Source organism: Notamacropus eugenii, chromosome 3, assembly GCF_028372415.1.
Source record: "Notamacropus eugenii isolate mMacEug1 chromosome 3, mMacEug1.pri_v2, whole genome shotgun sequence".
NCBI classification, from domain to species: domain Eukaryota; kingdom Metazoa; phylum Chordata; class Mammalia; order Diprotodontia; family Macropodidae; genus Notamacropus; species Notamacropus eugenii.
Genome location: NC_092874.1, coordinates 71,850,993 through 71,863,618, shown reverse-complemented (window position 1 = coordinate 71,863,618; position 12,626 = coordinate 71,850,993). Strand labels below are relative to the sequence as shown.

The window sequence follows — 12,626 nt, the reverse complement described above, 5'->3', positions numbered from 1 at the left end:
TGGTTGTAGTCTAAGGTCCTTTGTCTTATGGTATATTGTATGCCAATCCCTCTGATCTTTTAATGTAGAAGTTGCAAGGTCCCCTGTGATCCTGACTGTAATTCCTTGATATCTGAATTGTTTCTTTCTAGCTGCTTGCAGTATTTTCTCCTTAATTTGATAGTTCTGGAACTTGGTGACAGTATTCCTTGGTGTTTTCAGTTTGGGATCTTTCTCAGGAGGTGTTTGCTGGTTTCTTTTGAAGAGTATTTTGCCTTCTGGATCTAGGACCTCAGGGCAGTTTTCTTTGATGATTTCTTTAAAGATATTGTCCAGGTTCTTTTTTTCATCATGGCTTTCTGGTAGACCAATAATTCTTAGATTTCTTCTCCTGGTTCTATTTTTCAGGTCAGTTGTTTGTCCAATGAAATATTTTACATTTTGTTCTATGCTTTCATTCTTGGATTCTGTTTGACTGATTCTTGATATCTCATAGAGTCGTTAGCTTCTGCTTGCCCAATTCTAATTTTTAATAGATTGTTTTCTTCAGTTAACTTTTGCATCTCCTTTTCCATTTGTCCAATTGTTCCAGTTAGGTTTTGTATCTCCTTATCTGTTTGCCCGATTTTCCTTTTAAATTCTTCTGTGAATTCTTTTTCATACATTTAAAATCACTGGCCAATTTTTCTTCTACCTCTCTAATTTGGCTTTTAAAATCCTTCTTGAGCTCTTCCTAGAATGCTCTTTGGGCTTGAGACCAGTTCACATTCCCTTCTGAGGTTACAGGTGGGAGTACAGTCTCAATGCTGACCTCTTCTGCATTTCCATTTTGGTCTTTGTCCCCATAGTAAGATTCTATGGTCTTTTCTGGTCCACTTCCTGCTCATGATGATTGCCTTTTTCTTGGCTTTTAAAGTGGGTCTCTGCTTCTAGGGCACAGGGGTCTCTGTCCCACAGTTCTTGTGCTGAGAACTTGAGGCTTTGTGTGTTCTGACTTCTGATTCTTTCAGCTAGAAGCTAGAATGATGCAGCTTGCCTGCTGTTGAGCTGGCTGCTGTGCCAAGGCAGAAGCCAGGTGAAGTCTTTCTGAGTTTCCCCAAAGTTACCCTGAAGCTTGATGTGTGAGGTGTGGGGGGAAGGGTACTCTGGCCACAGGAAGTCTCCTCTTCTGAGCTAGAGCACAGGTAGGCTCAGTGGTTGGTGAACCCTGTCTGCACTGGTGTCTTCCCGATTCCCCTGGTTGTGCTGAGGCATGCCTGGGGTCCTGGTGTTGGGGTTTATGAGCTCCACCCCACTGGGGCTCAGGATCTCCTCCTGTTTGCTTGAGGTGGGGCTGTCTGGGACAGCTCCGGTTCTGCACTGGTCCCCTTCAGCCACAGCAAGAGGGACCACCCTTTGTGATTTTCCTAGCCTCTCGAGCTGAGAGACTGTCCACCCCTTTGTCTGACTCTACTGTTCCAGGATTTTTCCTGGGGAAATATTCTCTGACCTTTTTCAAGGTCAGCAAGGGGAGATTTTTGACCAGCAACCAACAAGCTGATATAGTACTTATGGAAGAAGTGAACTAGATGAATCTTGACATTCTTGCTATGAATGGGGACAGATGACATAAGTGCAAATTATAATTTACATAGAAGGAGCACTCTTTGGAAAGGCAAAGAAAGGAGTTGGCTTCATTATGTGCCCAAAGACAGTAAGAAACATCATTTAATGGGTCATTTGTTCATCTCCTATTACAATGTTCATTAGCAGTATTCACTATGATTATGACATCAAAGACTGAAAATAACTACAGTTTAGATGCCATTCACTGCAGCAGATAAAGAGGTTAGATAAATTCTTTAAAGAGTTTGGTAAGATCTTCTACCCCAAGTTCTGAAAAGTACTGCTACTTGATTACATTAATGGAGAAGTAATGACGTACACACAAAGAGGGATAATAAAAAATAAGGAAGCACAGCTATCGAAACTTGTGGAGACAGAGCTAATTCAACACCATTCAATTCTCATATGGGAATGAAGTCCTTCCAACTGAGATTCTGGAATAGTCAAAATCCTCATACTTGTTTATCGTGAACATTTTCTATAAGAAAGTTAGAAAGCATTAGATATGGTAAGTAACAAGCAATGAAATTTGGTATATATTTGATAGAAAATGGTTAGTTACAGGATGAGGGAAAATTTCTGAGTGAGTTGTCATTTACTTAAGACCACTGACTAATTAGAACAAAAATGAAAATTAGACAAAGAAAGTTAAATTTGCGAAGATGTATATACTTATCATATCATAAGATATATTCAAACATGCTACTAAAACTGAAATATGGGAAATGACATTAATACAGACTCTCATGATTTCCTATGGAAGATGAATCAATATAAAGTTATCACTTCCATAAGAAAGCCAAAAAAGCCCAGAAACATTTCAGTCAGCAAATACTCTTCTTGCCTCATGGAGAGATATTATATTTGGCTAAAGATAACATAAACTGACTATAATTTTACTTCCAAAATATTATGGAGGATATAATGAACTCTTAATATGTTCTAAGAAATGACTGTTAGAAATTCAGATAAACTTGGAAAGATTTATATGAACCTGTGCAGGTGGAGTAAGTAGAACTAGAAAAACAATATACATAATGATGACAGCAATGTAAACCTAAACAAACAAATGAATGAATAGGTAAAGAAAGAAAACTAACAAACAAAACTGAATGCATTGTAATTATAAGGGTCAACATAGCCCTAGGAAAGGGATGAGAAAACACTTCGCTATTTTTTGTTAGAGGCAGAAGACAACAGGTGTGGAATGCCGCACAATCACATACAGTTAAAGTATATTGCTGGTTCTGTTCAACTGTTATAAAATATTGTCATAACAGAAAGCTCAATGGATATTGAGTGGGAAAGGATATATTTGGAAATAAATCAAATGAAAAATCCAAGAGATCAATACAACTTTTAAAATGTATGAAGATGGCAATATTACGAACAGTATTGTTTCAAAAAGAAGTAAAGAGTGGCAGAGCAGAAATCTAGCCTGCAAACTGAGTGTATGAGGATCCAGCTAATTCAGATCATCTCAAGAGTCTTTACAGATGAAAAGGGAGGGATAACAGCCCCCAAAAGGAGCAGATGCGTTAGCATTTATGTAACAAACCAAGTTCACTGTTGGCCTCTTAGTACTTCAATGTACAATGAAGAAGCAGAAATGACACCAAAGAAGACAAAGACCAATGCACAAAAAGCCATACCAGAAGTGACAATCTGAAAAGCACTAGGGGAATGACTTTTAAGATATTTATTAAAGATTGGGAAAAAATTTTGAACAGCACCATTACCAAAAAAGGCAACTAAACAGACATCAATTAATAACTATAACCTACTACACATCTAATTCTCAACTCTACAAAATCTGTATGAGAAACATCTGTCCACATGAAAATATGAAAGGGGAACAGGTAGGCTTTCACAAGTGATTCTCTTAAGCAGACCACAACTTTACAATCACAAAACTGACTAAAAGGTGCTGTCATCTGCTGCATTTGTTGCCTAAAGAAATTTTTAAAAAGCACTTGACTTAGCAAGGCACAACGTATCTTTAAAAACCTCTTCAAGGAGTAGTTTCCTACACAAATATTTAGATTACCCAACATACCCTGATGCTTAAACTGAGGTAGCTTTGTTCAACTGTCCTGTAATCATTAGCAAAAGAAACACAAGCCAGGGAGGCAGAGGTGTTTACCATTCTCACAGTAAATATTCTGTGCCAAATACAACTAAAATAAAGATTCACTACAGATGATGAGGTCTTTTAGATGCTCCTGATTACAGAAGACATTAGGCTTGAATTGAATCAAGCCCCAAAATGCAGGTGTCCTCAACAAATTCCACCACTGCTCAGAGAAGACAAGCCTAACAATCCACATAGGAGGAAAACAAATGCATGAAGAATTTCTTAACTGTTTTTGTGTTAGGAAGTTGTCTGGCAGTCTGATGAAGCCTATGAACCCTGCTCAGAATGTTTTTAAATGCATAAAATAAAACAAAGGAAAACAATAATATTGAAATGAAGATTTTTTTCTATCCAATTTTATAGACCCCTTGAAATCTGTCCCTCTGGGTCGATGGTATCCAGGTTAAAAACTTCAGGTTTAGACAACAACATGCAGTTAAACGGGCAGCTGACTGAATGTGTTAGTAATACAACCTTGGAAAGAAACAGTGGATGGATACTCATATGGGCCCAGAATTAGGAGGATTAGAGCAAGTTACACTGTAGTGGGGAATCTGTAAGGTATTTTCAAAAGCCCTAAATGGCTTTCTGGCACAAAAATTCATTTTAAACAATATTCTTCTGGTAATGCTAAACATCTGTAAACCATGTAGCCCTATAATCTCTAAGGATCTGAAGTTTTCACACCACCAAAAGGACAATAGGTGTATACATGATAGGGTAAGTAGGCTTATATATTACTAATAGTTACTCATATGCAAGAAGTGACAAAATATATTATCAAGAAAATGTATGATTTGAAAAAATGATAGGCTGGTTATATTGTGGGAACAAAAAGAGAATAGATAAATAGCTCAAGTACTGCACAATGAAGGGCTCGCTGGATGGCATGCTGGCCTAGAGTCAGAAAGACCTGAGTTCCAATCCTACCTCAGACACTTATTAGCTGTGTAACCCTGAGCAAGTCACTGAAACTCTGTTTGCCTCTTTCCTCAGGACAATGAGGATAATGCCAGCCCCCAGGGCTGTTGTGAGGATCAAATGAGATAATATCTGTAAAGTGCTTAGCGCAGGGCCTGGCACAAAGGAGGCACTTAATAAATGCTTACTCCCTCCCTCCCCCTTCCCTATACTGGTACCTATGGAACTGTTAAAAACATCTTTAAGGAAGGCTGCCAAATATATTGTATTATGGGAGGGTATGGACAAGACTCACCTAGGAGGAGTAAAGAGGGGGCAATCTATGCTGCAGGAGGGAGTATAAGTGTCAGTAAGATGACAAATTCATTGACATTAAGTGCCATGCACAGGAGATGCTCATGGCAGTGACTCCAAGTTTCAGGACAAGACAGCTGGAGTGGTCTTGCACTCTTTGAAGTCACCCTCTACAGGCCTCAAATGCTGGAGGCCTGACTGAATTCAGTGGTTTCCTATATCTTCTTACTCCCAGAATCTCTGGTACTGAGCCAGGCATAAGAAAGACCTCTAGGACTGTGAGAGATAATTCCTCCATTCTGAAGCCACAGAAATTCTGAGGAGTCTCCTTCCTTACGTATAGAACTGTGGCCCTGAGGATACCCCATGTGGACCTTTGGTTCAATCATGAAATATTTTCCTGAGCTTTAATTATATGTGCCTGGATGTTGAGTTGTCCCTTAGAGAGTACCCAATGATTATTCATTCCCAATTTCTTGCATCTTTTAAATAGTAATAAAAATATAATATCCAAAGAACAGAAGGTTCTTGAAAGTAGGGATTGTTCCATTCTTTGTCTGAACCTCTAGTACACCCAGCACAGTGATTGGTAAATAGTAGGTACTTAATGAATGCTCAGTGATTCTCTTAATACAGTTTTTGTATTAAATATACACTCTTTAGCCATGACATTCATAACTTAGAATTTTTTCAAGATGTTCTCAATAGTCATTTTTATTTGTCCTTTTAAGAAATAGAAAACAGCCTGAATGAAAGGTCTGTAGGTTTATTTTTTTCTTTCATTGAGCAACTGTGGCTCCAAAAAGATTTGCTTTTTATTCCCCAATGCCAACCCATATTCTGAGACCACTTCTGGCAGGAAGCCTATCAAGTACCTCTGGCTTTAGAAGGTCTGGGCTCAATAGGAGCACCATTTCTGCCAATGGGGATCTGTTACTTGGATGCCCTCTGATGTATCATTCTTCAAACTTCTAGGCCTGAGCCCTGGACTCCTTTGTTAGAATCTCTAGTTTCCTATTCTGCCTTTCTCCACTTCAGCTTTTATTTGTTACTGGTGACTGATGTGTCTCCTAATTCCTTCTATTAATTGATAAAAATGGATAATCAGAATATTGTAACTAAATAGGAGGATATAAGAAAAGACTGGTCTGAGAGCCAAACTAAGCACTAGTCCATGACTAGGTTCTGCTTCCCTCCAGCACTGTACTACTTACAGACCTAGAAAGACTGGAAGTATAACACAAAGATTTCTTATGGACCCTGACTGGCAAGGGTGTACTTATCATTTTAACTCTCAGTGCTCCTATTCTGGAAGAAATGCTTCAGCATGCTGAGATGATGATGGCGGGTGCTACCACGTATTATAATTATCCAGGTGCACAAGCTGAGTTTTACAGGAGATTCTGGTTTTAGTTGTTATCAAGGTATGCTGAAAAATGTACCCTTCCTAAGAATTCAGTTTAGTTCTTAACAGTCATGGGCTCACTTGATTCAGCACCATGGCCAGCACCCTGCCCATTGACCTGACACCCTACTCCTTTACTGACCTTCCTAGAACTTGACTAGCAGACCATTTCATTTATGATATACTCTTCAACCTGTTGCTGTTCAAGTCCTGGCACAAAAGGCTATCTTTTCTACTTCAGTTAATGACAAAGAGCGGCATTACAGTATTTTAGGACAAAAAAAAGCCTTGGAGATCATTCAGGTCAAGTCTCTCAATTCTACCTACAAGAAAACTGAGTCCCATAGAAGTTAAAACAGTTTCCTTAAAGTTACATTTTCATTTTTTGGTAAAGCAGATACTGAAGCCCAGGTCTTTTGATTTTTAGTGCTTTTTCTATTATGCTACAAGTGTGTAATATTTCATTAAAATTTTAAAGTGCATAAAAATGTAAAAAAATCATTTCAACATATGCAGGATTCTAAAGATAAGTGTACCTCATGATATATAATAGATTTATTCAAGAAAAACTGTAAAAATTTTGAAAATTGAATTTCATTTTAAGTGCACTAGGATAACTTAATATCTAAAAGATTCCAAGATGAATTCTCTTGCAAAGAGAAATTTTCATAATGAAAATAATATCTTTCTGGATGATCAATCTGTTAGATTTTGGTATAATGGATGGTCTGATATGCTGAGAAATTATTATAAGCTGGGTATAATTTATGGATATTTTGTATAGTGTCTTGTGTGAAATGAGACTTAGGACTAAATCATTTTCAAATAGCACGTTAGCTTATATGAAATGCTTTGAGATAAATATAGGCTTCTCAACAATTAGAACTATTGAAAGTAAAATGGGTTGCCTAAGAAAAGAGTACATTTCCCTTCACTTGAGATCTTCAAATGAAAGCTGCATGCCCATTTATTAGGGATACTATAGAAGTGACTCTTGGTCAAGAATGGGGCAGACTATATGGCCTCTTAAGTCCCTTCCAATCATAAGAGTACGTGATCTTGAATTCCTTAAGAGAAAAGTATTATTAAAGAACAACATATTGTAATTACTATGATAAATGGCTGATACAACTTCACAACTCCAATTCTTATTCAGTTTTCAGAGATTGAAAAATAGCACTTAGCACTGATGATCTAAAGGTATCTTAGAGTAATATGATAGGTAAGATAATAATGTTCCTACTTAGTAGTTGTTAAACAATTTTTGCTGTCATTTTAAAGTTTTTATTCATGCAATTTCAATTTTAAAAAATCAAGAATCAACATCTCTATAGCATGCAAATTAAATGAATAAACATACCATCATCTTCCCAGCAACTGCTGGCACTTCCTTCCTGTTCATGGCTTTCTGGTAACACTGTCTGGTCTGTTGGCAAATCATCTTCTGGCACACTAGCATCACAATCCCCTGCATCAGTAACACTTTCTTCTTCCACAATATGTAGTTTGTCTTCATCATCTGAATCCGAATTTGTTTCTACCACATTATTATAATTTGTAACTGAAATAAAAGAATGAACAACAATCAAAATCTGCCTGTCACAACTTAAACACACCATTATATGGAAACCTTTAATAAGATACCTGAGGTTGAGTATCATAATACTTTTATTTTTATAATATTTTATTCTATATTATATTTAGATAATTGGTAGATTAGATAGTCTATTTGCACTATACTTTGTTTATAAGACTATTTAAAATTTATTTTTGGCTTGGATCTGTGATTACACATGTAGAGGGAACTCACACATACAGGAAACCTCCCTCCAGTGTTGCAGGTGTGCTGTAATATGTAACTTCTAGTGGTGTGCCTAGAACACAGAGAGACTAAATGACTTCCTATGTTTACAAAGATCAGATATATCAGAGGTAGAGCTTGAACTAAGGTCTTTCTGACTACAAGACTAATCTTCTATTCACTATACCAGACTGCCTCTTTTTCAAGGATAACTTAGTATGGTTTAGCAAAACAATAGTAAAAAAAGAAAACAGAAGTCAGATACCTCAGTAAGGAACACAACTATGAAAATAACAAAGGATTTTCCAATGGCTCATAGTCAATCTAAGCAAGGTCTATTTTATAAATGGGTCAATCAGCATTTAAAAATAAATTTTAAATTGTTAATTAAGCACCTACTATGTGCTGAGTGATAAAACATTTTGACTAAAAGAGGTCCAGACCAGTAGGTGTTTAAATAGTTAGTTACAACTAATGTCAGGTTCACAGAGTGCAAAGTGAAATACATAAGTAAGTTTCATGATTGTCTGGTTTGTTCCACAATACCTTTTTAAGTAATGGACTAAATTGCTCAAATTTCACAACTAAAATGCATTAACGTATGTTCTAAGTTCAATTTACTGGTCAGTCTGCTATATTAAAATAAAAATGAAAGCCAATTAGAGTTTACAAAAGGGCTTATTAACTCCTGTGATTTTAAACTTTTACATGGAGACTACAGATATGAGATTTCATTAAGTAAAGGTTCCTGTTCAAGAAATCACTAGTAACAGTGAGGTACAAATATGGTTACAATTAAGTTCTTCATAATAAATGACACATAATACACCACACAACACAGTACACTGTTGTCCCAGCATTCCTATAGCTTACAAATTAAATGAATAAATTATTGAATGTCCCTGTGTTTACTGTGAAGAGTGACATACCTCCCCACTTTTGGCAGAGCATTTATCACTTGCTAAGAACAAGGACAAGGGAGGGAGGGAGGGGGATGAAAGGGAAGAAAGATTTCAGCCTTCTGCTCTGATCATTTACTGGCAGCAGCAATTCCTTCCAACTTCCCTTTATTATTTAGTTCAACTAAACTCTTAAAACACCCACTAAAATACAACAAAATCAGTACTGTGCAAGAAAGGAAAAGGAAGGTAAAAATATGTGCAAAAAGGCAGAAGGAAATGGTTGCTTATGTATTGTGATCTGATAAATACACATTTTAAAATAAGGTTGGACTCATCACCTTCAATAAACTAAACAACATTTTTTTCCCTTTAGAGTGAGAGGGGAGAGCATCGTTTCACACTTTTTCTTTCCTATAATCATTTGGCCACTTTAGTAGCAGGTAAGTATTCATGTTGTTCCATGCAAAATGGAGAGAGAAGCACCCATTTTTCTACATTCAGGATACAACTCTGTTTGCAGTCTTTAGTGACACTGCTGCACAATTGTGTGAACAAACCAGTAAATCCTGATGATCCAATTAAACAAAATAAAACTGACTTCTCATTTATGCCACTGCTGACTTGTCAAAATATCCAAGTTGAAAACAATTTAGAAAACGGAATTCAGGAATAGGCATTTTCAAGTATCTCATTTGATCCTCACAACAATCCTTCCAAGTAGATACTGTTATTATGCCCATTTTAGAGTTAAAGACACTAATGGAGACAGATACTGAGTAACATGCTGAGGCACACAGTGAGAGAATATTGAAGGCTGGATTTACGGTCCAAGACCAGAAAAAGATTGATGACATCTTATACCGCATAGACAGAAGAGAAACTCAGACATTCCTAGAGGCAGGCACAGGAAGAAAGGTAAAAGGAGAGTAGCTGAAATATAAAAGCTGGAATGCACATGAATGGGGGAGTAGTTCTCTCTCTCCCTCTAGGTTCAAATGCCTAAGAACCTCTAGAAGAGGGGTGGGGAACCTGTGGCCTTGAGGCCACATGTGGACCTTCTAGGTCCTTGGGTTTGGCCTTTTGACTGAGTTCAAGTTTTATAGAAAAAATCCTTTTATTAAGGGGATTTGTTCTTTGAAGTTTATATTCAGTCAAAAGGCTACATTTGAGGATCTAGAGAGTTACATATGGTCTTGAGGCCACAGATTCCCCACCCCTGCTCTAGAACCTATGCCAATAAGGATGAGAATATGGTACACAATAAATTGCTGTATTGTAGTAAGTTGTACCTTGGATTCATCTACCTGCTGACAGTGGACAGCATTTAATTCTCATTCTCAGACATATATTTTTTTGTATATATTAACTTTAATAAGAGAATAACTAAAAAGTTTCATAATATGCTCTGTTATAAAATATTTGTCTGACATCAGCAACATTAATCTTTTTACTGGCATATGTCTTAAAAATTAATGTTAAAATAGGAGCATATGAATGCTCAATGGCTATAAGCACAGGGTGTATGTAGATTTCCACACATATTATTTAAATATGGGCCTGTATGGAAAGTGTGGATTTTGTTCACTGAGAATTGGCCTTTTTTAACTTTTAGAGAGCTTGCTGACAATCTGTAATTGATTTGTCCATTAGGTATCACAGTGAAGCACTCATAATACTGTCCACTTGTAGATGCCAGAGAATAGAAATGCTAAATATTTTAATTTATGAACATTTATAAGACACAAAGTGCTTTATAATTTTCATTACCTGCCTCTTACAACAACCTTATTAGTAATATTGACACTGACATCCATAAGGAGATCAGAAAGATTCTTTGACTTTTGCAAAGTCACACAGATCTTAAGACAAACCCCAAACTGGAATTCTTTACTGAATTTGAGGTTATTACTTAATTCACTGAATTAATGTTTTTCTTACAGATTTGCAAACAATAATATTGTTCTTTCTGTGAGATACAGTGGAAAAGAATGTTCAGTATCAAAGTATAAAACCAGCAAATTCAGGGTCTGTCAGATAAATTTTACAGAGAGTTGCTAACTCCCTCCAAGAAATCGCCTCCAGAAACACTTTCTAGCGAGGGGAGCCTTCTTTCACAGCCCTCAAATACTATTTACAAGGATAGCTGACATGGTAGCTTTATCTATCCATGTTAGAGAAAAGCAGGTTTTGGCTTGAATTACTTGCATAACTTTGTAGAGACTTCAGATTACCATTTAGCCAACAGTGTTTAGCCTTTAGCTGTTTTTTCTTTTGTTTTCAAAGAGAACCAACAATATGTTGACTTGTAAATGAACTGGATTTAAGTGGGGTAGTTACTTGAAGTCATCAGCCTCCCCCTCTCTTCCACAATCCTCCAAGTCTGACAGCAAGACCAAAGTCAGGATGACCACGATGGCCTGGGATGCAAGGGACGGCCTTGGCATCTTTCGTGTCTGATCATGCTCTAAGCACTCCACAGAATCTGCTTCAGCTGCCTTTATAGCCCATTACAATGGAGAAAGTCTTTTCGTGCTTGGGGAAGCCATTCCCCTAACTCCCTAATAGGCTTGCGCTGGTTGGTTACCCTCAACCTGTCTGCCCAGAGGTTTCTCCCGGGGTGTGGCCACTCTACATGCTACAGCTTTTTGGAGCCAAAGGCAAGAGTTCGGTGAATCAGGTGGACAGTAAAGGTGGATGAGCCATTGGCAGTGGCATAATGAATACAGAGTCTGCCTGTTTGCAAAGTATTTTACATGTATTATCTAATTTAATATTGGGAAACAGACCCATCTAAATGTTCACTAAGAAAAGAAAAAGACTTGGGTTCCATTTTATTTGACAAATAAGCTTACTCTTGGTGGGTGAAACACCTTTCTGCTCCATACAAAATAGACATAGTAGCACCTTTAAGCCCTATATAAGGAGGAATTTAGTAGAGGAAGATATGAAAAAACTGGTTAAATTTAGATACAAATTAAATTAAAATTATCATTACTTATAGTAATAAGTAAGTATACTTATTAAAACAAGTTAAATTTAGATACATTAAGATACAAATGCTCCTCTAGATACAAAACCAGAGCAAGAATCAATGGAACTAATCCAAGAATATAAAGTATTGTGAGGATTCCCTATCTGACAAGAGCTGTTGAGAAAATTCTAAAGATGTTTGGCAGAAAATGGGTTTAGATCAGCATCTCATTATTATATTATTTTACTAATACTTCATTCACCCACATTGCTTTTGAAACTAAAATTACATGCCATGGTATATGTTGCTTATTAACTTATCATGTCATGATAAGTTCTGAATAGCTCAAAGACATATAGAATGTCATATAATTTTTAAAAATTGAGAGTGGAAAGTGATACCTTTCACTATCACTATCAAGGGAAAGTATTTTTAACCAAATAAGATATAAGCCATAATAAAAAGATATTAATTATTTTTACAAGACAATTATATTAACTAAAATGTTTTTATAAGAGTAAAATAAATGTAACATTGTTAATATGGGAAACTATCAACTGGGAAACATATACATCAAATATATCTGATAAAAATTGCTATATAAGATTTGTAAG

At 36.5% G+C, this 12,626-nt stretch overlaps 1 protein-coding gene across 2 annotated transcripts in view; it reads right to left on the bottom strand.

Annotated features, from left to right (window-relative positions):
* Window positions 1–12,626, bottom strand: part of ZEB1 (zinc finger E-box binding homeobox 1) — a 202,168-nt gene that overhangs the window by 45,956 nt on the left and 143,586 nt on the right. For both annotated transcript variants that reach the window (XM_072651927.1, XM_072651928.1), the window contains exon 2: window positions 7,699–7,899. In XM_072651927.1, the coding sequence (XP_072508028.1) occupies window positions 7,699–7,899 (201 nt within the window). The remainder of the gene's footprint in view (window positions 1–7,698; window positions 7,900–12,626) is intronic.